Source organism: Notamacropus eugenii, chromosome 5, assembly GCF_028372415.1.
Source record: "Notamacropus eugenii isolate mMacEug1 chromosome 5, mMacEug1.pri_v2, whole genome shotgun sequence".
In the NCBI taxonomy this organism is placed as follows: domain Eukaryota; kingdom Metazoa; phylum Chordata; class Mammalia; order Diprotodontia; family Macropodidae; genus Notamacropus; species Notamacropus eugenii.
Window position 1 is genome coordinate 370304119 of NC_092876.1, and position 26775 is coordinate 370330893.

General features: G+C 36.4%; 1 protein-coding gene across 1 annotated transcript in view; it reads right to left on the reverse strand.

Annotated features, from left to right (window-relative positions):
* PPEF1 (protein phosphatase with EF-hand domain 1) overlaps positions 1–26775 on the reverse strand; it is a 163711-nt gene that overhangs the window by 61948 nt on the left and 74988 nt on the right. The window contains exon 7 of the mRNA XM_072614213.1: positions 24788–24834. Coding sequence (XP_072470314.1) covers positions 24788–24834 — 47 coding nt within the window. The remainder of the gene's footprint in view (positions 1–24787; positions 24835–26775) is intronic.

The window sequence follows — 26775 nt, forward strand, 5'->3', positions numbered from 1 at the left end:
AATTCATCTTTTCCCCCAAGCCACAACACTTCCAAACTTCATTTCTTTTTTTAAAAAAATTATTAATATCTTTTGTTTTTTATATAGTAGAAGTTTGCCTTGTATCCTTCTCCTTCTCCCTTCCTAGAGAAACATCCTATATAATAAGCAAGTTTAAAAAAAAAAGAAAGAAAGAAATAGAAGAGAAAGAATGAGCAAAATAAGTCAATACATAGAAAAAATAATCTGACAACACATGCAGTGTTCCATACTCACGGACCCCATCTTCCCTCTGCAAATTCACTTCTCCCTCCAAAACAGCCTTATTTATGGCAATGATACTACCACCCCTCTAGTCACCTAGGTTTACAACCTTGGAGTCACCTTCAACTCTTCATTTTTCCTCAATCTCTGACACCAGTTAATTGTTAAGCCTTAATACTTCCACAATACCTCTCTCATTTATCCCCTTTGCTCCTCAAGCACCCCTCTTCCTACATCTAACCTGAATGATTGCAGTAACCCAATTGGTCTCCCTGCCTTAAGTCTCTCCCCTCTCCAAACCAAGCTCCATATAGCTTCCAAAGTAATTTTCCTAAAACATAGGTTTTACCATGATACTGCCCTGTGAAATCCTGGTGAGTTGGCTTAAAGAGTGAACCAATAGCACAGCACACCATCCAGCTGAGTGAATAACTGGCTGGTCTGGTCTACATATCCCAAAGATATCCAGTTTGATGAGCTTGGCAGTTCTTTAGCTTAAAGAGAAATGCTATTTTATATTAATAACTAAAACTTTCTAAATGCCTTTTTTGAGGGTTATGGATAATTGAAAGCATTTATATAGACCTGAGTATAAAGAAAAAGATTTTTCCAGTTGAAAAATATTGAAGACCAACAGTCAAATAGTGAGCAGAGAAGCAGCTTCCTGTGGTACAGATGTTCTGAACAGACCAATCACATTACCTCGTGCAGTCTAGAGCTGTAGGTTATCCTAAGCACCTAAGTTTTCCTCCTTCATGTGTTTACATGCCTGATTCCTATAAGTGTGTGTCGACTCTCCACTGTAACTGAAGAAAACATTCCCAGGAGTGTTATTCAGGTTTATGTGCATTGTGATGTATTTATGTATTTGGTTTTCTATATTAACATCTATAACATTGCTAATTCTTTAGCCTTATTAAGAAGTAAATGATTATGTTTCCAATTTGAGAAGATCATTACTGTAAATAGCAGTTGTGTTAAATATATACTATGTGGATTCATCTGTCTAAAGATAGAAAACACACTAGATGGGGACTCAAGAGCTATAGTAGTGAGTAGGGGAAATATATATTCCCATGACAAGGTTATTCTTGGAACCCTGAGAGAGTTTAAATGTAACCATGTGGAAATGATCTATGTCTAAGAACTTCCACCTAGGAGATTGAGAACACGTTGGTAGATTTCACCTCGGTGAAAGGCATGAAGCTCCAAGTGGGAGACTGTAGAATTCCTTATGCCTCTCTTGGCTGTAGTACTCTAAAGTGTTACACTGTGGAGACATTGGAACAGACCAACAAACTGAATTTATGGTATTACAGAGCTTATCTTCATATATAGAGTGAGATGACCTAATTTCTACCAGGCTGCTTTTCAACTTTCTCAGCAGTTTTTATGAGTCTTTACCCAAGGGATTTGGGGTTTATCAAACACTAAACTACTAGGGTGGTTTGTTTCTGTGTGCTGAGTACCTAATCTCTTCCACTAATTTTGACCTCTCAGTTGTTTAGCAATACAAAATTGTTATGGTGATTGTGCTTTGAAGCAATTGGTTTCTGATCCTACTATGCCCTCCTTTCCTACTTTTTTAATTATTTCCCTTGAGATTCTTGACCTTTTATTCCTCCAGAGTTTTTTTTATCAGTAATATACAGAAATGCCAGTTATCTTTATATGGTACATTTGATCTATCACATGACCACGGCATCTGGGGATCTATTGATGGTCAGGTGAGTAACAGTTCTTCAGCCTGTGCTCAACCTACAGTGAAAATGGTCAACATAAGGATTCTGGCTATTGGGTACTCTTCAGAGACTGCTAGTAGCAATCTACCAAAAAAGCAATGGGTACTCACTGGTTTAAAAAAAAAAAATCAGTAAGGAAGGACTTCCCTAGTACTCTACTGGAAGCAGAAAATCATTCCTTATTTGCTCCCATTTATTTCATACTTAATACCTATTCCAAAGTGAACAAGATAAGGAGTGAAAGTCCCTCTTTCAGTGGCAGAATGTATGGCTAGTCAAGGAGAGAGTCTGAAAAGAAATTTTAAGAGAAATGAACTTAATACTTATCTTGTGGAAAAGATATAGTGAAGGTGATTCTCGAGAGACTTTGAAAGACCATCCTTAGAAAACACTGTTTCCAGTGTCTATATAGATGTCAAAGACTGTAGCTTATAGTTAGAGGTGACTAGCTATGAATTATTACTATCATAATCTTAACATTGATTACATTCTATTAACATGTATTAATGTCTGATATATTAGTTCTTAATATTGTTAATAATGATAATAGTTAACATCTGTATAATAATACTGTTAGGTTTGCAAAGTGTTTTACATACGTTATCATGTCTGATCTTTAAAACAATTCTATGAGGTAAGTACTATTACTATCTTTATTTGGCTAAAGAGGAAACAGGCTGAGAGGCTTGAAATCAGGTAGTCCTAAGTTCAAATCCTGCCTCAAATACTAGCTGTGTGACTCTTTTCAGTTTCATCAATCTGTAAAATGAGGGTTTTGGAATTCATGACTTTTAACCTCCCTTCCAGCTATAAATATATGATCCTATGAGTCTATAAACTGACCAAGTTCTCTCAGTTCATTTCTGAGGCAGGATTTGAACCCAGGTCTTCCTGACTCTATGTCCAGGACTTCATCCATTCTGCCCCCTTGTTTATTCCTTCATATGTTCCTGTCAAAGCTATGGCCATACTTCTAGTTTCTTAGGTTTATAAGTTTACCCTCATAGTACTGAATACATAATGCTTCTCACTATTTCCTATCCCATAGTCTAGTCAGTTGTCAAATATTGACATTTTTAACCTCTAAATATCTCTTATATGTGACTCCTCTCTATTAATGTAGCCACCACTTTAGTTCAGGCTCTTATCATCATTTACCTGATCTAATGTAATGAGTACCTGATTCTTTTCCCTGCCTCTCTACTTCTTACTCTATTCCATTATCCACATAGAAGCTAAAATGATTTTTCCTTAAGTGTAGATCTGACCGTGAAATTCCCTTACTCAAACAATTCCAGTGATTCCCTATTTGCCTCTAGCATCAATTATAAACTCCTTTGTTTAGTATTTAAAGCTCTTCATAGCTTTCCCAAACCTATCTTCTCAACCACATTGTATATTACTTCCCAGATATTCCATCTCCTATTTCTGTGCCTTTACACTGGTTGTTTCACATGCTTGCAATGCACTCTCTCCTTATCTCTGCTTCATAGAATCTCTTTCTTCCTCCAATATAGAGCTAAAACACCACCAAATAAGTGCCTCAAACAAGACACTCCAAGTTCCAATAAATACCAAGTTCTGGTATTTTCTCTGGCTGTCCCTCATGCTCTCCTTCCTCATCTCAGCTTCCTGAACTCTTCTGAGTCCTAAATACAATTCCACCTTTTATAGGAAGCCTTTCCCAATCCCTTTTAATTGCAGTATTTTCTTTCAGTTGATTATTTCCTATTCATCCTGCTTATAGCTTGTTTATGCATAGTTGCTTCTAATTTTGTTCTAATTTGTTGACATTGATTCTTCTGTAGTCATTTTGCCTTGGAGCAGCACTTTTGATGAATGAGAACATTCAGCTTGGAAAGAATAAGTCTATGATCAGTCCAGCACTCTGCACCTCACATCACCTTTGTCACTCTCACATCTTGTCTGTCTCTTCTCCTTACAATCACATAGTCTATTAGATGCCAATGCTTGCTATGAGGGTGCATCCATGAAGTTTTATTGTGTTTAGGTAAACACAAAACAGTGTAGGTGATGAGAAGGTCAGGCAATGCACAAGCTTTCAACAGCAAATGACCATTACTGTTCCTGTTTCCAACTCCATTCTTCCCTAGGACTCCCTGCCAAGTCTGGCAGTCTGAGCCTACTCTAGCATTAAAGTCACCGAGAATTATACACTTGTCCTCATTTGACACATTGATGATAAGGGTCTCTAGGTCTTCATAAAATTTTTCTTTGACCTCACCAGGGTTCATCATGGTGGAAGCATAGGCATTGATGATAGTGACATGGCATTTTCCTGCGAGTGGCCATTGCATTGTCATGGGCCTGTCATTTACTCCCTTTGGTAGGCATACCAACTTGCTGACTAGATTAGTTTTGATTGCAAAACCCACACCAGCTTCACAGGCGCTCCCTTTCACTGCATTCACATCAGAAAAAGGTGTATCCAGCTTCAACTTCAGTAAGCTGATATGCTTCATTTGCCAACCTTCTTTCACTCAAGGCTGCTATTTGGATCCGATACCTGTTGAGTTCTCTTGCAACAAGAGCAGTTCATCTTTCAGGTCTACTGGATTTTGTGTTGTCTATAAGTGAGCACACATTCCATGTGGTGATGGTGAGTGGAATCATCTTTGCAGATGTTTTTGTACATTTTGTATATTTTTTTGTATTTTGACCACATAGTGGGATTCCCCTCCTGGCGCAGTAATCAGGCCAGGGTTGGGTAAGCAGACAATGTTTAGAGCACCCTTTCTAGCCCCTTCCTCACACCAGGAGGTGAGCAGTGCAATCCTTACAAGGCTGCTCAGACACCCAGGGGGCTGCCAAGTCCCACTGCTGCTTCCAGTGAGAAATGACCCAATGGCCTGGGCTGCCTGTGTGCAGGGTTGTGACTATTATTCCCAGTGTGTCCACACCTGCTGCTTCATCACTTGCCTATTGCCACAGGACTTTGAGGCATAATAGTAAAATGATATGGGTGATGTCTTTTAATTCGTGTGTAAAATGGATTTAAGTGAGGCCGAGTTGCATGAAGTCATCAGCCTCACTCTCTCCTCCAGAGTCATCATGGTCCAGTGGCAGGACAGAGTCAAGATGATTGCTGATGACTCAGGCTGCAGTGGATGACTTTAGCATCTCCAGTGTCTAACCAAGCTCTAAGCACTCCATATCATCTGCTTCAGCTACCTTCATGGCCGTTGGAACAAATTGTTCTCATCTACCCATTTCACCAGAGGAAGTCTTCACATGCTTGGGGTAGACACCCCCCTAATTCACCAATGGGTTTGAGACCCCTTGGTTACCCTCAACCTAGTTTGGTTCATCTGCCAAAATGGTTTACCAGGGTGTGGCTGCTGCACAAGCTGCAGCTTCTTAGAGCCACAGGTGAGAGCTGGGTGGAACAGGTGAACACCAAAAGGTGGAAAGAACCCCAAGAAGGGCTCGGCTGCCATCACACAAAGGTGCTGGTCCTCCCTGAACACACCCTACATCTCATTAGAGCACTTCTTTGAGCATGAACATTTTGTTGCTAGCTTGGAGGGAAAGTTCAGCCAACGTATAGTTGAAAACAGTGGAGTGGAAAAGGAGTAGGCAACTTTCAGAGATTTGCTATACAGCACTGTATTTGCTCTGGTTTGATGAAAATGATAGGGAAATTCAGAAGCTTCTGAATGAAAAATGAGAACTTCACAGGATATACCAGTAGGATAGTTTGTCCTCCCTTCTCTAACTCATTTTACAGATGATGAAATTGAGTCACACAGGGTTAAGTGGCTTGCTCAGGGTCACATCGCTAACAAGTGTCTGAGGCCAGATCTGAACTCACAAAGATGAGTCTTTCTGGCTCCAGTTTCAGTATTCTAATCTGTTGCTCCACTTGGCACATAGTAAGTGCTTAATAAATATTTCAAATGGACATATGAGGTACATAATTCCTATATTGACCTAGAATCAGGAAATTAGGGAAATGGGGTATTAGGAGGTAGAGAGGAAGGAGTGAGGGTTATTAGAGCTGCCAACTAGTAGATATATTGTCACATTCCACTTAAACAATAAATGAGGGTTTTGTTCTTAAACCTTTAAATATATGCTTTGGACTTACTTTTCCAATCCATAACAGATTTGGTTTCTATAGCATGGCTGGCTATCTTTCCCATAGGCATTTATGGGTACCCATGAGGGACAATGGCATTATATTTCTAAGACTCTTGGCTCAAACTTCCATGAATATATTTCTTGCCATGATTATGAGTACGTTATCAATTAGTCAAACTTAAGTAGCTTTTTAGAATGGGGTATTTCCTAATGTGAAACAGTATGAACAATTGTCCTTACTATCCCTGTTTTTGTTCACCAAAAATCTGTAACACACTCTGCCACCAGTACGAAGTCCAGAGATAAGTGGTCTCAAGTTTAGAGAACATACGCAGCAAAAGGGGCAATTCATAACTTCTGAAGATCTTTTGCTGGAGTCCTCCAGGTGTCGAATTTAAGTATAGTGTATTCTGTTGGACTTGTCTCTACAAGTCTGCCTTTATGAGTCTGCCTTTGCTTCCGATTCAGACACAACCATCAGCTGTTCCAGGGATGGTGCTAGGCTGCTGATGGGAAGTCCTCTGGACTTCTAAAGTTCATGAAGTCTTTCCATCGATGGTGGTGGGGGCAGGAAAAGAGAAGAAACCAAGTCAGAGAGTTAACTGACTTGCCCAGGGGCACATAGCCACTAAGCATCTGAGGATGGATTTGAACTCAGGTCTTCCTGACTCAAACCCAGCATTCTATTCATTGTGCCACCCAGCCTCCTACTGTTGTATCTACGTGTTCATTAAAACATCAGAGGAAAGGCTCTAGAGCAGAGTCCTCCACTTGGTAAGTGCTCAGCAAATATTTGAATGAATAAATGAATGAATGAATGAAAAAGCAAATGAATGAACAAAAGAACTTGTACATTTGGAATAAAAAACAATGGGAAAATGCAGGACCCTACTCTTGAAGCAAAAAAAAAAAGAAAAAAAAAAAAAGGTGAAACTAATAAACACTAGTGACCATGACCTTTTTCTTTCTCTTTTGGTTGGTTAATTCTTCACCTGGACCACCCCATTTCCTGAGGTATCCAGGCTATGCTCACTTCAATCTGGGCTCCACATCTTACTCTCCAGACTTTTCTACTTCCTTTCCAGCAATTGACACATTGAATGCTTCTGATATTCCATTCAATATTCCTCTCCCATAGTTCTACTACCTCTCTGTCTCTTTACCATTTTCTCATGTATTCTTGGAGGTCAAGACTGGTCATTACAATTACTCAGCAAGCAGCTTTGTTTTAGTGTTATTTTGTTTAGATATTTGTAGTCTCTGTACATACTGTTTTCCTAGTTCACTCTAAATCAATTCACAGAAGACTTTTCATGTTTCTCTGAATTCTTCTCATTTGTTATTTCTTATAGTACAATAACATTCTATTACTAGTCAGTCAAAAAACATTTATTAAGCATCTACTGTATGCTAAACTCTGGGGATTCAAATATGAAAAATAAAGACAATATCTACCTTCAAGGAGCTTACAATCTGACAGGAGAGGATAATGCACAAAAAGAAGCTTAAAAGGGTTAGGGATGAGGGGAATCTAAGGAAAAGAGTACCTTGTGTGAGGGTATCCAATCTAAGGAATGCAAGTTTGCGGGAAATAAAGATTTAGCTGGCCTGGGAACCCTCTTTAAGTGGAAGTTTGGGGAGGAGTTCTTTAATCTCCCCTCCAGTTCTCCAATCAAAGGGGTAGAGGGCACTGAGTGTACTTACAAGGAGTGAGCACCACTCACCACTCACCATAAATGCAATGATGTAATCTCATGATGTGGTAAGTTCCTTGATGAATTTTCCCAGTTACATGGTGGAGTCCACTCCAAGGAGTACAAGCTGAATAATTCATTCAACTGTTCTTCAATCAATGATCACCCACCTTGTTTCCATTTTTTTTGCTACCACAAAAAGTGTTCTTATAAATATTTTGGTATATCTTTCTATCTTTAACTCTACTGGGATATTAGTTTAGGACTAGCATACCTGGATCATAGGGTATGAACAATATAGCAACTTTTCTCACATAATTCCAAATAGTTTTCTAGAATAGTTGGACAAATTCAAAGATCTATCAGGAGTAGAATAGTATGCCAGTCTTCCTGCAAATGCTTTAACATTGACCATGTCTGTCTTTTGACATCCCTGTCAATTTGGCTATATGTGGGAATCCCTGAATTGTTTTAATTTTAATTTCTCTTATTTTTAATGATTTGGAAGAATCTCTTATATGGTTGTTGATTTTCATGTCTTCTTTTGGAAGCTATTGTTCCTATCCTTTGACCACCTGTCTACTGAGGAATTGCTCTTCGTCTTATATACTCAAAAATATAAATGGACTTGTGATCTCCTCAACATGGAATGGCAGAAGTCACAACTCTTTATTGTCTGCCCATTCTTTACTATGCAAATTTTGTTCATGTTTTTCCATTGCAAAATCTACCCAATGTACTGAAAGCCTTCACTTTCTCAGGACATTATACATGTACACAACCTGGCCATAAATTATCCCTCTTGCCAAATGACTAGTCCAACTTCTTATTCAATCATGCATTTTCCTCTAGGTTGTATTCCTCTTGGTTTCTTCATCATGTCTCAGCAAACTCTTTATCCTGGAAAAATCACTTCAGCACTGGAACTCATACCTAGGAAGTACTCTCTGTCCCTAGGGCCCCTCCCTCATTTTGGATGAGTCCTCCCAGTATCTCCATTTAAAAAGATTGCCTGGGCTAGCCATCTCTTCATTTTCCAACAGGCTGTACTCTTCTGGACTTTTCCATCATGCCCCTACATTGGGTACCTTCTCTATACACACTCCCTCTTTCAACTTCCTCTTCTAGTTTGTCCTTTCCATTAGAACATGAACTCTTTGGGCATGGAATATCTTCATTTTTAATTGTAGTTGTATTCCCAGTACTTAGTACAGTGCTTAGCACATAGTAAGCCCTTAATAAATACTTATTGACCAATTGACTGATTATAACATCCTTCATATTGCTTGTCCTTCATAATTCCTTGTTTATAATATATAATGGCCTGTTTAACTTGACCAGTTGCCTCTCCATTGACATTTGGGTAATTCACATTTCAATTCTTCACTGACTATAGTGTTCCATCACTTATAACAGTATTAGAAGGATATTAGTTTTAAACGGGTCTTTTGATTTACTGAGAAGGCTGGAGTTACTAAAAGAACTTTGTAATCTCTCAAAGGCAATAAACCTACTTCTCTTCCTTTTATTAAATTTTGGAGTATCCATTTCCAATTTCAGTCCAAGAAATATATACTGATGAGCTCACTATGTTGTTCATTCACCTGTATGTTATACTATGTAATCTATTGATTTTTTCAGCCATTTGATTTTTCCTATGTGGATAGTTAGTTAAGCTTTTTAGAGTAATTATGGACTACATTTAGGAAGCTCTGCAACTTTCCAGGGCTTGATGAAATCAGCATTTTGTGGTTTACAAATAGGAACATTTTGAAGGGTTCACTCTCTCTAATGAATTCTTCTTTGATTTAAATTCTGCAATGGATTTCCTCCATGACAATAGCAAATGCTTTAAGTAAGCGTAAATCTCTGTGTTATTCTTCATTTGATAGACTGCTGAACAAGTCTATATCTACAGTTATATACTGAAAAGAATCTTATGGAATTTCAATGCATGCATGGGAAATAGTGTGTTGGAAAACATCTTTTAAGATGGGGTATCTTGTTTTCCTGAATGAAGTGTTTTATTAGTGTTTTTTAAAAGACAACAATTAGTACAGTGGATTCTTTTTTAAATAGCTTTCTGTCAATTGAGTGATGGTAAATATGTGATTTACTGTAAAATATAGCTTAAAAAATCCTATCTGTTATCTTAAAATGACCTCATCAGGATGCCTATGTTGCATACATATAATATTTTCGTTAAAATGTATATAGATGGGAAAATAAGCATATGAGTTGGTAATTGTTGAAACACTTTTAGTGACCTTCAGATTTTTTTTCCCACATCGTTAGCATATTTACTCCCTCCAGACGCCCTGAGAACCAGCTTCTTAACATCTTCAAAATTATGCCACTTCTGTGTGCACTTAAGCTAATCTAGCTGCTTTCCTTGTTCCCTTCAGTCATTTCAACTTCCTCTGTGCCTATAACTATGATATTAGAATCCAGATCTGAGGACTCCACTATTCTTGAGTAAAAAAATTTATTTAAAATTTTGCAAATCATTTCCCTCTTTTTTTCTTTGTTGACATCATTTTATCCTTAAGTATTCCCAAAATAGTTTTCTTTAGATTGACCTTTTCCCAAAGCTTTTTTTACACTTATTTTTATTTCCATCGCCTCTCTCTATCTAATGAGGCAATATTGCTCATCATTTACCATGACCCTTTTCTGTAAGACTTTACAAATGAACTTATATTTTAAGCCAATGTTACCTTTAGTCGCTACCATCTCTCTGTTTGGCCAGTAAGTCAAGTGTTTGCTGACTGCAGAGGTTTCCAGGTTTTGGGGCCTCCTCATTATGGGGCTTTGTTTATATCAATTAAACTTCCATATGAAATTGCTATAATTAGTGTCAATATCCATTCCCCCATTCATTTCCCACTTTTCAGTGTCAGTAACTTGGTTAAATAAGTCAAGTTGGAGTTATTTTTAATTTCAGACCTTGTCTTAATCATCATTTTTATTCTTTCTTCTAGCCTTACATTTTTATCCTTGATTCTAACACAGCAGTGGAAAGAAAATAATAGATCTGGAATCTGAGAACCTAGGTTCCAATCTTGACAAGTCACTTTACCTCTCTTGGCCTCAGTTTACTAATCTATAAAATTGAGGGTTTGGGACTTAATGGCCAATAAGATGCCTTCCATCTCTAAGTCTATGACCCTACATTCTCAGTTTAATGGTGGGATAACACATAGACAGCTGATTCAGATATGACTCCCACGTCACTAATGAGTCATTTATTTTCAGTTACAATACAATAAATTTCATTTCTTCCAATGTTATGTGTTACTTGACATGTTCTCACCTTTCTGATTCTTCTCTCACATGGTGTGAAGCTTCTATATAGTCTCCAAAATATAGGCCTCTATTTTTTACTCCTGAACCATATTTTCAGCCATATTTTTATCATATTTGCCTATTTCTCTTTGTAATTAAGTCATCGTATATCACAGTAAGTGTTAACTTAATTTGGAGGATCATACTGAGGCATTTATAAAATTTCCCTACCTGGCAACACAGTTGATAAGAGGGTACTGGGACTGGAGTCAGGAAGGCCTGAGTTAAAATCTAACCTCAGATATTTCCTGGCTGTGTAACCCTGGACAAGTCACTTAACCTCAGTTTACCTCAGTTTCCTCAACTGCAAAATGGGAATAACAATAACACCTACTTCCCAGAGCTGTTGTGAAGTTTAATAAGACAATATTTGCAAAAAAAAACGAAACAAAACAAAACAAAACAACAACTGAGCACAGTACCTAGGTGCCTGGCTTATAATAGATGTCACATAAATACGTATTCCCTTCCTTTCCTTTCTTTTTTCCCTCTTGATGATATGTAATGACTGTTGATACCTAATCTGTACCTTTTTTCATAGTAGTCTGCTTGCAAATATTCATCATGAGCACCACAATATGAAAAGACCAAATGTCCCTTGAAATTATGTTTCTTGATGCTTTTGGACACATATTTTTTTAAAACTTAGTTTTCTAATTCCTTGCCTCTCTAAAGAGAATCTGTGAGCCATCAATCCATTTAACTAGAATTTCCTTTTTTCTCATGATTCCATAAAGCAATTTAAGTAAGAACTAGGTTCTGTGTAGTTCCCATGCTCACCCAAGTAGTGATAATGTGCCCCACCACAGAGGGTACTGAGAGGTAAGTACCAAACTCTCTATAATTCTCAAAGGGTTGCCACCTCTATCCCTAAACTCTATTCTTATGAATTGAACATTTATCGTGTTAGTCTAGAGGAGTGCACAATGTGGATTAATGAAATTAAACTCCTGACTCAGGCTTTTACCCACTGGGAAAATTGTACCCCCTTCCTTCCTCCACTATATTTCAATTTTAATTTACTTCAATTGTAATTTCAATGATCATGTGAACAATGTATAATAAAGTAGACCTCCCCAAGCATTGCTTGCCAGTGTAGGATTTCTTTAGCAAGGTATGAGGAAGGAAAAAAATGATAATAAGATTGAATATGTATTAGCAAAGCTACCATGCTTGTGGTTACTCCCAGATCTAGATATCCTTGAACTATTCAATAGGCATAACTTAAATTCAGGATTTCCTAGATGCAGTTCAAGTACACTATCCTGGCAGTCATTGTTACTTAATTAACAAATACTCCAGTAATTCATCAGTGAGGATAATTCACTGACTGAGCTTTTGACTTCTATTAATCCTCACTAGATGTTTGTGGCTGTCATGGGAGTCACAGGATGGAGTCAAGATCAAGCCAGGCATAGAGAGAAACAAAATACAGTGAAAACAATTTTACCTCTTTTTGATGACTCTAAGTCACTAAAATATATAAATTATCTTGTTCAGTCCTTTCAGTTGTGTCTAACTCTTTGTGACCCCTTTTGGGGGGTTTTTGGAAAAGATACTGGAGTGGTTTGCCATTTTCTTCTCTAGCTCATTTTACAGGTGAGGGAACTGAGGCAAACAGGGTTAAGTGACTTGCCAAGGGTCACCCAGCTAGTAAGTGTCTGAGGCTGGATTTGAATTCTGGTCTTCCTGACTCCAGGGCCAGTGCCCTATCCTGTGTACTACCTACCTGCCCCAATGAATAATATATTGTATACTGTAAAAATGTGAACTCAAAGTCATCAAAGTATATGAATGGCATACTGTAATTATGATGAACAGAAATTTTTATAGATCTATTGAGGTGTATCAGACAGCATGTCCCCTTTGCTATCAAGTGAGATAATAATTGTCAAAAATAAGAATTTTTTTAAAAAAAGCTTAGCATAGGGTCTGATACATAGCATAGGGAAGAGGAAGGGAATGAACATTTTTATATAGCATTTGCCATGTGCCAGGCACTATGCTAAACACTTTTACAAATGTTATCTCATTTGATCCTAACAACTTATTATTGTTCCCATTTTACAACTGAGGAAACTGAGGCAAACAGATTAAGTGACTTACCCAGGTCACACAGCTAGTAAGTATCAGAGGCTGAATTTGAACTCAGGTTTTCCTGACTCCAGGACTAGCACCCCATCCACTGTGCCACAAGCTGTCTCTAGTAGTATTTTATAAATGCTTTCCCTCCCTCCTTTTTCACTAAATAGCTCTAAATGTTTTAGCTTCTATATCAATACATTTTTTAAATAGTTTGTATCTTCTATGCTTTCATTTCTCAGTGTTGTCAGGGTACCTAGCTATTAGCTCCTCTTTTTCTTTCTGTTCCCCAACTTTTAACCCAAGTCTCCAAAATGAGACTTTTAAAAAAGTATATGGGAAATAATGCTATCAGTTTATGTCTGGGTGATAAGAAATGACATAAAGCATTTTCCTATGAGAAACTTGAGTAACAAGGTTTTGGTATGTGGACTTTGTGACAGCTATTTCCAGTGCTCAGTCACCCTTTTTGTTGATTCTAGGTTCAAGAAAATGTTATGGATGGCTGTCTTTTTCAGAAGTTTAACTGCCAGCTAATTAGTACATCATTGACAGTAACATTTTTACCACAAGGTTAAGTTTACAAAACACTTTATGCCTTTTGATGTAGCTCACATGACGCCTGAGCTGTGAAATAAGAAATGAAACCAAAAAAGCAAGTCACTGAATCTGGCTGTCTAGTACAATTGTGGGCTACAATTACTATGCATGGGATACAAGCACCAGATTTCATTAATCCTCCCTTTGTATTCTCTCTCTCTTTCTCTCAATATTATATTCAGTAGAGTGAGTTATGTACAGGACACAAAAATTTAGAAAGATTATGATTTTGAGTTTTGATGGGTATGGAGAGAAATCTCCAATGAGAACCATGTTGAATAAAAATAATGAATAAACATATTCTGATTATTTCAGAAATGCAAATTTACAAATACAAATTTAATCTATTCTTAGATTGGTAGTGCCACCTACTGAGTGGCTAAAAATTCCACTTTCATTAAAAAAAAAGTTAGACCTAGAAAATTGATTCTAAGTAAGACAACAGGGACAAAAGAAAGACAAGATGAGACAATGGGCCATAAATATAGTAAGGGACAAAAGAGAAATGTTAGAGTACTTCAACAAGTGGGAATTTTCACTTGTCATGGTAGTTGTGTATATTAGTAGTAGCTAACCAAATGCAAAAGAGACAGAGCCTGGGTGAGGACATAGACAGAAAAAAAAATGGGAGTTTCCACATGTATTCAGAGGAGATATGATATATGAAAAATGAAGTTGGGCTTGGAAAGAAATCTAATCTACTCCTTAAGAAGGTTACAAACTAAGTGATGATGAAAGCTCCTGACAGATATTGATAAAACACAGCATTCAAGCTACTCTGTACCCGTGGAGCAATAATCACAGAACAGAGTGAGGGCTTGTCTCTAAAAAAAATCTTTGCCCGGTTGATTCACAAACTATTATCATGAACATCACTTTATTCTCCCTTCTCTACCACTGTCAACAATTCCCTCTGTATAGTCTCTCAAATCTTGTTGTCAGCTTTGGCTCTTTCTTGACTTCCTTTATATCCATGAAATTTCAGAATCCTGCTTTTCTCCCTACTTCTTCCAAGATGTATTCCTCCTCCCTCCTCTTTCGTAAACTGCCCAAATCCTAAGTGTTACACTTTCTAAGTTGCACTTCGACAAGGAAATAGTTAACCAAATGTTGATTACGTACTAGACTCTGTGCTAAGGGTTGGGGCAGAAATAAAAACGAAAAATTATTTCCTGCTCTCAAAGAAATTATGTTCTAATGAGGTGAGACAACACATAAAGGGAAACTACAAGAGGGGTACTTTGTCATTCCAAACTTCCCTCTTATTTTTTTCCACAAAAACTGAATAGAATGCCTAAAAGGGCCAAGGTCTCCCATTGCATCCAGGGTCATCACCAGTCATCCTGATGAATATCTGGTCACTGGATTCAGATGGCTCCGGAGGAGAAGTGAGGCAGGTGACCTTGCACAGCCCTCTCTCACTCAAAACAAAGTCAAGTGCAAGTCACTTCTCTGATGGCATGGTCTTCCTCAGCAATGAAGGAGAAATACAACATTCCAAATGAAAGTAATGTCTTTCTCTTTCATTTTTGTGACTCTTCCCATTTCTTGAATCCCCTTTACCTTCTGTTGTTAGGTATATCCCGTTTCACTTTCACTGGTAATATAGTTTGACAATTAACATCCTGACATGAAAGATAACTGTAATCAAGAAGGGGGAGAAAAAAGAAATCACCCTTTCCCCATCTAGCTCCAGCTGGTATAAGAATGCCTTTCAAGAACCCATGTATTGGAGAGCTGATTTTCTATCATAGACAAAGTGGGCTCCCCAATGAAGATTAGAGGGAGGAGGTAGTTCTCTATTTCCTAATGGAGTCAGCTCTATTATTCATACATGATTCCTGGATGAGCATGAAGTAAAAGGTTTTGCCACCCTCGAGTCCTAGCTGGAGAATTTGATCAGAATCATTAGGTATACACCTAACAGACAGATGCTTGAGAATCATTGTTCTTTGTTGTTGCTTTCTCTTTCCAGATCTGCCTTTCCTAGAAATTTGGAAAGTCATTTTGATATTTTTGCAAATTCATTGTTAAATTAATAGTTCACCTATCAGTCTATGTGCTTCATTACTGAGTTAAGAATCTCCCTAAAGCTTATATACAATAATCTCCATAATTTTCTGCTCTCTGGGGTTCAGATTCACAGGCCTAAAAGGAGTCTCGATCTCAACAAATTTGGAATATGATAGATACAACAAATAGTAAAAATTGAGAGATTCAGTCTTCCAGTAGGCTATATATAACACTACACACATTAAAAATGTGCAGGGAGAAGGGTTAGTTTTAAACACTATCATTTTATCTTCAGATGTTTCAATACAATTTTTTATTATCCAGCTCAGTCTATACAAAAATATACCTTTCTATTTTTATGATTTGCATATTTTGCAGAAAGAAATATGTAAGAAAAATTTTCAAGATTTCTCCTCATTTTTCTCATTGTTCTATACTATATTACTATTCCTGATGGTCCCTCAATTTCTGTACATTCTGTAAATGTGTTGCTGCTGTTGTTCAGTCATTGTCATGTCTGACTCTTTGTGATCCTATGAACCAATTCAGATACTTTTATCCTCCATTATTTTTCAAAGTCTGTCTGAGTTCATGATACTATCTATCCATCTCATTCTCTACCATCCACCTTTCCTTTTGCCTTCAGTTTTTCCTAACATCAAGGTCTTTTCCAATAAATCTTGTCTTCTCATAATGTAGCCAACATATTTAAGTTTCAGCTTCTGTATTTGACCTTCCAGTGAATAGCCTGAATTTATTTCTTGAAGTATTGACTGATTTGCTCTCTTTGCTGTTTAATGAATTCTCAAAAGACTTCTCAAGCAACACAGTTCAAAAGTGTCAATTTCACATTCCTTGTAGTCTAACTCATAGCTATAGTTTTGTCTATATGGACTTTAGTCAGTGAGGTGATGTCTCTGCTTTTTAGTATGCTGTCCAGATCTGCCATAGCTTTCCCTCCAAGAAGCATGCATCTTTTAATGTCATGGCTGCAGCTGCTGTCTGCAAAGATCTTAGAGTCTAAGAATATAAAATCTGACACTTTTTCCATTTCTTCTTCCTCTATTTGCCAGGAAGTAATGGGACCACTTGCCAAAATCTTAGTTTTGTTGTTGTAATGTTAAGCTTCAAGCCACCTTTGATACTCTCCTCTCTCAGTCTCACTAAGATGCTTCTTAATTCCTGTTCACTTTCTGCCATGAGAGTGGTATCATCCACATATCAGAGACTATTGATATTTCTTATGGCAACCTTAATTCCAACTTTTGATTCATCCAAACTGGCATTTCACATTATATATTCTGCATATAAGTTAAATAAATAAAGTAACAATATAAAACCTTGTCCTACTCCTTTTCCAATCTTAAACTAATCAGTCATTCCATGTTCAGTTCTAACAGTTGCTTCTTGGCCCACATACAGGTTCCTCAGGAGACAAGTAAGATGATCTGGTACTCCCATCCTTTGGAGGGCTTGCCATATTTTGTTATGATCCATATAGTCAAAAGGTTTTAGTATAGACAATGAAGAAGAAGTGGAAGTTTTTTCTGGAACTCCCTTGTTTTCTCCATAACCCAGCAAATGTTGGCAATTTGGTCTATAGTTACTCTACCTCTTTGAAAACCAACCTGCTCTTATGGTAATTTTCAGTTTACATATTGCTGAAGCTTAGCTTGCAGAATCTTAAGCTAACCATGATGGCTTGTGAAATGAGTACAGTTGTTTGGTAATTTGAACATTCCTTGGCATCGCCCTACTTTAAGATTTTGACATAAATTGATCGTTTCCAGTGATCAATTGTTGTTATTGATGTTTGTTATTTCCGTGATACTATCTATCCATCTCATTCTCTACCATCCCCCTTTCCTTTTGCCTTCAATCTTTCCTAACATCAAGGTCTCTTCCAATAAGTCCTGTCTTCTCATTATGTAGCCAACATATTTTAAATTTCAGCTTCTGTATCTGACTTTCCAGTGAATAGCCTGAATTCATTTCCAGTGGCCAGGGCTGTATTTTCCAAATTTGCTGGCATACTGAGTGCAGTACTTTCAGAGCATTATCTTTTAGGGTTTGAAATAGGTCAACTGGAATTCCATCACCTCCACTAGTCTTATTGTTAGCAATGCTTTGTAAGGCCCATTTGACTTCATTCTCCAGGATGTCCATCAGGCTTACTAATGGTTATTGGTTATCCTTGATGTTAAGATCTTTCTTCTACAGTTCTTTTGTGTATTGTCACCACCTCTTAATATGTTCTGCTCCCATTAAATTCCTACTATTTTTTTTCTTTTATCATGCCAATTTTTGCATGAAACTTGCTTTTGATAGCTCTAATTTTCTTAAATAGATTTCATCTTTCCTATTCTATTGTATTCTTCTATTTCTTTGCATTGCTCATTTAAGAAAACCTTCTTTTCTCTCCTTACTATTCTCCGGAATTATGCATTCAGTTAAATTTATCTTTCCCTTCCTCTTTTCCCTTTCCCTTTCCTCCTTTCTTCAGCTATTTGTAAAGCCTTATTTTGCTTTCCTGCTCTTTTTTCTTTGAAATGTTGTTTGTTACTACCTCCTGGACAATATTGTGAACCCCAGTCTATAGTTCTTCAGGCACTCTATCTATCAGATCGAATCCCTTAAATCTACTAATCACTTCCACTTTGTTTTCATAAGGGATGTTATTTAGACCATATCTATATGGTCTGTTGGTTTTCCCTACTTTCCTCAATTTAAGTTTGAATTTTGCACTAAGAAGCTCATGATCTGAGCCACAGTCAACTCCAAGTCTTGTTTTAACTGACTATATACAGCTTCTCCTCCTTTGGCTGCAAAGTATATAATCAATTTGATTTCTATATTGACCACCATTGTGGTGTCCATGAGTAGAATTGTCTTTTGGGGTTGTTGACAAAGACTATGTGTTATAACCGGCAAATTATTTTGACAAAACTCTCTTAGTCTGTAAATGTAGACATGCCTACCCAATAGTATGGTTTGCTGAATTCCCTGGAAGCTATTGTTCCAATTATCTTTCCCCTTCATATATCTCACCCGTGAAGGAAAAGACAGAAGTGACAAATTAGGAAAAAGGAAGGGAAAGGAAAGGAAAGGTAGAGTAAAGAAAGGGAGGGAATACTTTCATAGTACGTGCCATGTGCCAGATAATGTGCTAAGTGCTTTTTGCAAATATTTTCTCGTTTGATTCCCACAACAATCCTGTGAGGTAGGTACTATTATCTCTATTTTATAGTTGAGGAAACTAAGGCAAAGGAAGGTAAGAGAAAGGAAAATAAGAGAAGGCAAGGGAAAAGGAAATTTTAAAACAAAACAAAACCACAAATGTACTTACACATGGTTCACCACATGTTCTCAGTCCCTATGCTGTTCCATGAATGACTATTAACCCTGTATGAACCAGACCCCACAGAAATTTCAACCAATGTTTTATGTCTTGGTTTCTTCTCCCTCATTCCTCTGGTACAATTGATCTGTTCCATGATCATAATTTATTACACCTGGAACTCATTCTCCCAATGAGCATTTGTACTCTGGGCCTAAGCATCATTAGAAATGTAGTCTTTTGCTACCTAGGCTCTACTTCATGTAAATATTGCATATCCTCTAGCAGATTATATAACTCCTTGGGAACAAGGTATGTATTATTTTTTATTTTTGCATTTCAATGCCTAGAATAGTAACATGTTCATAATACATAATAAGTTTATGTATTGAATAACTTTGTATACTTTGTTTTAACGATTTTTTATTAAATTGCTGGAGAAAATATTTTTTAAAATATATCTTCCTCATAAATACTTTTACGAGGAAATGTAAGATTTTTCTTTCATTCATGTAATGTGATCTCTTACTGGTCTATTTAACAGCAGCAGTCATGAACTTGAACATTTGCTTTAAGTTAAATGCTGTGTCTAATTAAGTCTCTTTTTACTGAAAGCAAATGGAAGAGGGCCTGACTACCATTCACATCACTTGAACCACTCTTAACAAGCCTTACAAGCGTCATTATGAAGGGGAGCATCATGCTGATAGCCACAACAGACTGCAAAAGGGAGTAATTATACTCTGGGTTGAATGATGCCAGGTGTTCATTATTTAGGTATAAAAAATCTGTGAACAAAACAAGGGAAATTATGTGATTCAATATAGTAAATGTCCCTCTTAATAAATACTTGAGCTATCCCAAACTATTATTCTCATGATACAGCAGCAAGAAGGACCTTCAAAGGAGGAAAATTCTGAGATTAGTATTCCTTTTAAGTTACTTATGCTCTGATCAACTCTTTTAAAGAACTTATAAAAATCATAATTTAAGGAATACCAAGCCGAGTTTTAATTCATTCAAAAAAATCAACAGATCAAATTAGATTCCAGAAGGTTCTGAAATGTATGCTAATTATTAGTAGTAACAAAAATAATTCACAGTTCTATAATCTTTACTTGTCAAAGTGCTTATGTCATAGAAATCCTGGAATTTACAGTAAGAAGAGACTTTAAGACTGTTAATCCAACCTTCTCATGGTGTATTGTTAATTGATGCCTTTTGGTTTTTATATCACTTTTTTTTTTCCCAAATACACTCCATTCCTATACTCCTACATCACGTTTTTCCTTAGAACAAACATTTAAAAACGAAAAAACAGTTTAGCAAAGTCAATTTAACACCTCAACAACATTTAGCAGAATTTGCTACATTCCAATCCATAGCCCTCTATCTTTCCACTTAGAAGTGAGGTATTATTCAGAGACAAGTCAACATTTCTTTTAAGATGATTTGCCATTTGGCATATATACTTTGAGAGTTGATGTTGTTTAATTGTTTATGGTACCTTTAAATATAATGCAACTTCTTTGTTTATCCCTTGACATTTTTAACTTTCATTTTTTTCTCTGATAAAATGATTGCAACTTTTATATTTTTGGAACCACCTCTGTAATTTTCATTCTGCATGTGTCTTTATTTTTAGATGTCTTTTTTGATTGTAGAAAATTGTCAAGTTTTCTTTCCTTATCCATTTAGCCTTCTGTTTTATTGTGCTGCTTAATCCATTCAAATTTAAGTTCGTTATTGTTAGATTTGTGTTTTTCTCTATTTTTTTCCTTTTTTATTGAATTATCATTTCCTTTCTTTTTTAAGTTGGTATTTTTCCCCTGATGATTTTATTTTAAGTATATTGTAATGCCTCCCTCCACTCTTTTTTACCTGTCCTATCTCAAATTCCTTGAATTTACTTAAAATTTTCAATATCTTTCATTAACACAGCCACATTCATTCATTTGATGACTTAAGTGCTCCCTTCCCATTTCTATTTACCTTTTCCTGACTAGATAAGTATATAGTTCAAAATCATATTTCCCTCAAACCTCTTAGTTTATGGAATATTTGTATGTCCTTTTCAAAGTTTTCACTTATTTTGTCCAACAACTAGTTTCCATTTCTGTTCTACTTTGATTTCTGTTCCCTCATTTATCCTATATTCTTAATTGTTCTTCCACTATTCCTTCCTTGTTCCCTCAACAAATTTCTATTCTCTATTCCATTCTGCTTCTTAGTTATTCTGCTTATTCTATCATCACTGTCTCCTTGTATATTTATTTGTGTTTTAATGTATTTGTTATCTCACTTTAATTTACTTTGGTTTTGGTGGGGCCATTTTCCATTGTGTCTGGCTTCTAAGAAATGTGTAACATTTGGGTTGCAACTTCAGTTCCTTTGCTTTTTGGAATATTCTGTTCCAGTCTTTCCTGTGATTACTAATGCCTATGGAATATTCCTGAATTTATTCAAATTGATCTTCTATTATAGCTAAAGTTTGTTATTCTGATTGCTTGAAAAAATGTTAATTGATGTTAATATTAAGAAAGTTAACCACCACAACTTGGAATTTCAATGGTGGGGGTTTTCTCTAGTAGCACTCAGTTGCTGTTGCTGCTCATTGTTTGTCCTTATTTTTGGAGAAGACCCTGTCATTAGGAAGGTGATGCCATGACTTGTAAATGAATTGGATTTAAGTGAGGGAGGGCTTTGCAAAGTTGCCAGCCTTACTTTGACCTTCAGAGTCCTCTGAGGCCAGTGACCAGATAAAGATCAAGACAACTAGACATGACTAGCAGTCAGTAATTTGTTGTTTATAAATAAAAAAAAAAACGTTGTGGGCAGTCATATAGTTTTATTTGCTATGGTGTGAGAGTCATCTTTTTTTAATGGATATTTATACTTCTTATCTCCATGCATCCTGTGTTGATGCTTTGCTTTGGCTTATATAAAATTCATGTTCTTTTAAAGTTACTACTGTCTTTTGCTTTTGTTCTGCCAAAATATATTTCTGTATTTTTCACTCAAAATCTGTTGTACTTTCTTTCAGAACTTATACTTCTTTGGGAAGATTTTTCATCCATGATTTTTTAATTTGTTTGGTTGTTTTTGAGACCAGATCTTTCTGTTTTGACCAGGTTAGATGTTGTGACCACTCATGAGTTCAATTCCAGTACTGATTGGCAAGAATGCTCTGACTGCTCCATTTCTTACCTAGCCCATTTTACCCCTCCTGAAGTTGTTCGGTATCTCCCATCCTTGTGGGTTCATCGTATTGGTGCCAGACGTAGTGCAGTCACCTACAAGGCTTTACTTCTATTGCAGCTCAGAACTTCTGACCTGAAGTGATCAACTAAACACAGCCTCCCCAGTAGCAGGGAGATAGGAATGCCCTATCATACTTGGTGCATGTTATAATTTTTCTACCTTGTTGCTTATCTTCTTTAATTTTTCAACAAGAGATGTAATTTCTAACTTAATCTCCATCCAATTATATTCATTTAAAAGTTTTAGTTATCTTTTAATCCATTCTAGAATTTCTTGCTATTGTTTCATGAATTTGCAGAATTCTCTTTTTCACAGGGAATTTTTTTGTTCTTTTTCTTTCAGAATGTAATACTTGTTCAGTGTCTTTTGGACTTGAATTTTTTACTTGTTTTTTCTTCTGCCTTCCTTGTTTTATCTTGTTTGGATTCTTGGACTTCCTTCCTTTCATCTCATCTGTCGTCTATCCCTCCTCAACCCCCAAACAAAGATTGCATCTCCTTTCACCTATAGCCAGTCTCTGAAACATAGCCTTATAAATTTGTTTGTTCCGGAAACACCCATAATGCAGTGTAAGTCTGGGAGATTTTTACCTTGGAGAGTGTTTCTTTTAATCTTATGGATTGAGTTTTATTTACTCTCTATCTGGCATGTATATCTATTGGGGGGGGGAGGCCTTTTTAGGTTGGAGAGGTTGTGGAAAGCAACATCTTGCCAATCATGTGTCCCCATCCTCCAATTTTATAGAAGAGAAAACTTTTTCATCTATGTTAGATGTTAGATGTTGGAAGCACAATGATCCTTATTTTTCACACCATAGTATTTAACAATTACTGAGTGTGAAACACACTGGTCATTAATGATAGTCACCTAGCCTTTTCATGCTAAAGTCCTGAGAGATCAGAGTTGTGGACACATTCAATTCTACTATTCAACCCACTCCTCACAGCACATCAGAGACATGTGGAGAACAATGCCACCAACCCAGAGGGGAGGTGAAAGACAGGAAGTAAAGAATTTGGCAAATACTAGACTGATTAATCCTATGCTCACCTCTGGATTTTTCATCTCTGTTGAGTCTTACTCAAGTGAAACATCCACATTTGCAACTGTCATCTCACCAGAAAACAAAGATTGTCCCCCTCCAAACACCCTCAGTGTGTGCTGACCCATACAACTGAATGCCATTGAAGGAGGAATAATCATGGAATGTTAGTTTTCGAGTTCTTCTGTTTTGTTTTGTTTTAAGGAAAATTGCTGAGCTGAAAGATAGTGAATCATGGCAGGGAGCAAAGCCATTTAGAACTCATTGTAAGACATTCCTTACATCTGGGAGCTTAGTTATACAGTAGAATAGATGACTAAAAAGCTAATTTTGTATAATCATGATGATTATCAACATAACCATTAGAAAGTGTTTTATTCAGAGCCTACTGATGTGTGGGTATTATGCAAGGTGCTATCCAGAATAAATTAAATAGACATAACCCCCACCCTCTAAGGGTTTATGTTTCCAAGAGTCTTATGTGAGCCCTAACAAGATTTAGAACTGCAAGACAGCCTATCATCTAGTCCCTCCTTTTACAGGTGAAGAGAGAAAAGCCCAAAGAACTTAAGTGACTTGGTCAAACAACAGTAAGTGGTACAGCCAAGATATAACCAAGGTCTTCTAATTCCAGATCCAATAAATATTCTTTTTAGTCCTCTACACTACTTATAAGGTATAGCTCGTTCATAACAATGATAGCACTTTTATGGCACTTAAAACTTATGCAACTTGTTACCATACATATATTATCTCATTTGAATCTCATAATAACCCTGTAAGGTAGGTGCTGTCATTGTCCTCAGTTTTTGTTGTTTTTGTTGTTCAGTTGTTTCAATTATGTCTGATTCTTTGTGACCCCATTTGGGGTTTTCCTGGCAAAGATACTGGAGTGGTTTTCTATTTCCTTTTCTAACTCATTTTACAGATGAGGAAACTGAGGCAAATTGGTTTAAGTGACTTGCCCAGGGTCACACAGCTAGTAAGTGTCTGAGGTCAGAATTGAAATGAGGAAAAGGAATCTTCCTGATTCCAGGCCAGCACTCTATCTACTATGCTACCTAGCTGCCTCTATCCCCAATTTACAAATGATTAAACTGGGACTGAAAGAGAGGCTAAGTGAATTTCCTGGGGTCACACAGGTAGTAAATGAATGAGGTGGGAGTTGAAGCCCCTTGCTGACTTTGTCATATGCTCTATCCACCACATCTCACTGCCTATGAGATATAGTTGTATTCTTTGATATTCTTAACAAAATGGATATTCCAAACTGTTCTAATTCTGACTCTCAAAAAGAATATAAATATTCAATAAAACTGTTACTTGCCTTGTAGAAGATCAAAAAAAGGTCATCAAGTTTCCCATGTATATCACCTAGAAAGCAAATTAAAAGTCATTATTTAACATTGTTCTATAGAAAGAATGATACAGCATTCATTGTATTGCACAATTTAAGGTATGAACTCCTTAAATACTATTGTCTAATTATCTTTACTTTAATAGTATTTTCATATATATATACAAGATATACCTTGGATTTGATGTTTTCCATAGTCTATGTTTCCAAAACCAGTTGCTAGAGTTTGAGAGTCAGTGTGGCATGGGGGTAGGGGAGAAGGTAGGACCACAAGAGACCAGAGCTCTCTTCTCTCTCACTACTTCACCAACTCTGCCCCATTCCTAATACAGGCACAAGGCATTAATCTAGATACAGCTTTAACTCTTCCCATAGTGTCTCAATGAAAAAAAGAAAGAAAGAAAAAGACAGAAGATTCATTAGGCAGTGGTGTGAAGGGAAGACTTAAGACAGGAAGACTATTTAGGAAACTATACCAATAATCCAGGCAAAAAGTGAGGAGGACTTAAAATGGATCTGAGTGGAGAATGAGGAGCGAAAAGATGGGTTTCGATATGACATAAATTTAAGATTAAGGATGTGATCTCATAAAATCACAGAACTTCAGATTTGGAAGGAAAGTCAGGAACCATCTAATTTATGTTTTAAAAAAAGAATCCCATTTGTAATATGTCCAATACAAGTAGGATATATAGCCTTCACATACAGAGTGAAATATTTGTATTTTTGTTGCAAGTTATCTATGCTCAAAGCACAAATTAGCCTCTCTCCTACAAGATACTAATAGTAGGTAGCATTGCTTTAAGGTTTGATAAAGGGCTTTAAAATTATTATCTTATTTGATCTTCATAACTTTATTCATTGTGTGCTAGTATTATTATTATCCCCATTTTGTAGATGAAGAAGCTGAGGTTTGAGAAAGCTTAAGTGATTTGCCTGAGTAAATGTCTGAGACAGATTCATTCTCATGTCTTCTGAACTTCACCTACTTTGTCCAATTTGTCCCCCAGTTGCATCTGAAAAGGGAGGGAATTGAGAAAGCTTCTCCATAGTCCACATTATCAGGGAAAATGAATCATCCCTTAAAAGAAAAACTATGGAAGGGTTTCAGTATGAAAACAAAAGAGAAAATGGATGTAAAGAGAGAGGCATCTAGACCTGTGTTGATAGGTTGAGAGGTGGGCCAGCATGTGGTCAACTGGTTTAAAATTTATTCTAAAAGTTATGAGATCTAAAGTCTTTTTATTATTTAAAATATACCCCTCCAAATATATACTTCCTTAAATCATTCAGGAAGGACACTCAGAGATTTGGGTTTGACCTGTTGTTAAGGATAAAAAACAAAAAATACATTTATTTTCAAAGTAGAGAGGAAAAAACACTGAATTGTTTTCATTAAAATACCTGGGTATATCTTGGCTCTGCCTCTTCATGGTTGCATATTTGCACTATGTCTATAAAATGAAGTGTTCTATGGACCCTTATTCACTTTTAACAGTCTATGAAATGCCATGAAAAGTTTTATAGTAAAAAGTTGCTTCTGACTTTAAGAAACTGGAATTTTAATTTTTTATTAAAAAAATACTGGTTAAATATGGGAAAGACTATGAGGATATATTTTCACTACAAATAAAACTCTATATAAGGTGGTACTTGTATATATAAAAATGGACACTGAAAATATTGCCTTGTTTTTCTGCAACAGAAAATGCTATATTTTACACAGTATCATTTGCTTTAACATCTGAATAAAATATTTTGATTGGGCAACTTCTTGAGAACAGGGATGACTTTTTAAAATTTTTGAATTTACATTCCCAATATCTAGTACAGTGTAATAAGCTTAGTATGTGTTTAATAACTGCTTGCTGTATTGAATTAAATTATAGAATGTTAACTTCTGTCTGAAGTTGATTCCCTATTTCTAGTCTTCTCCTTTAGTTGTTCCAACTAGTCTA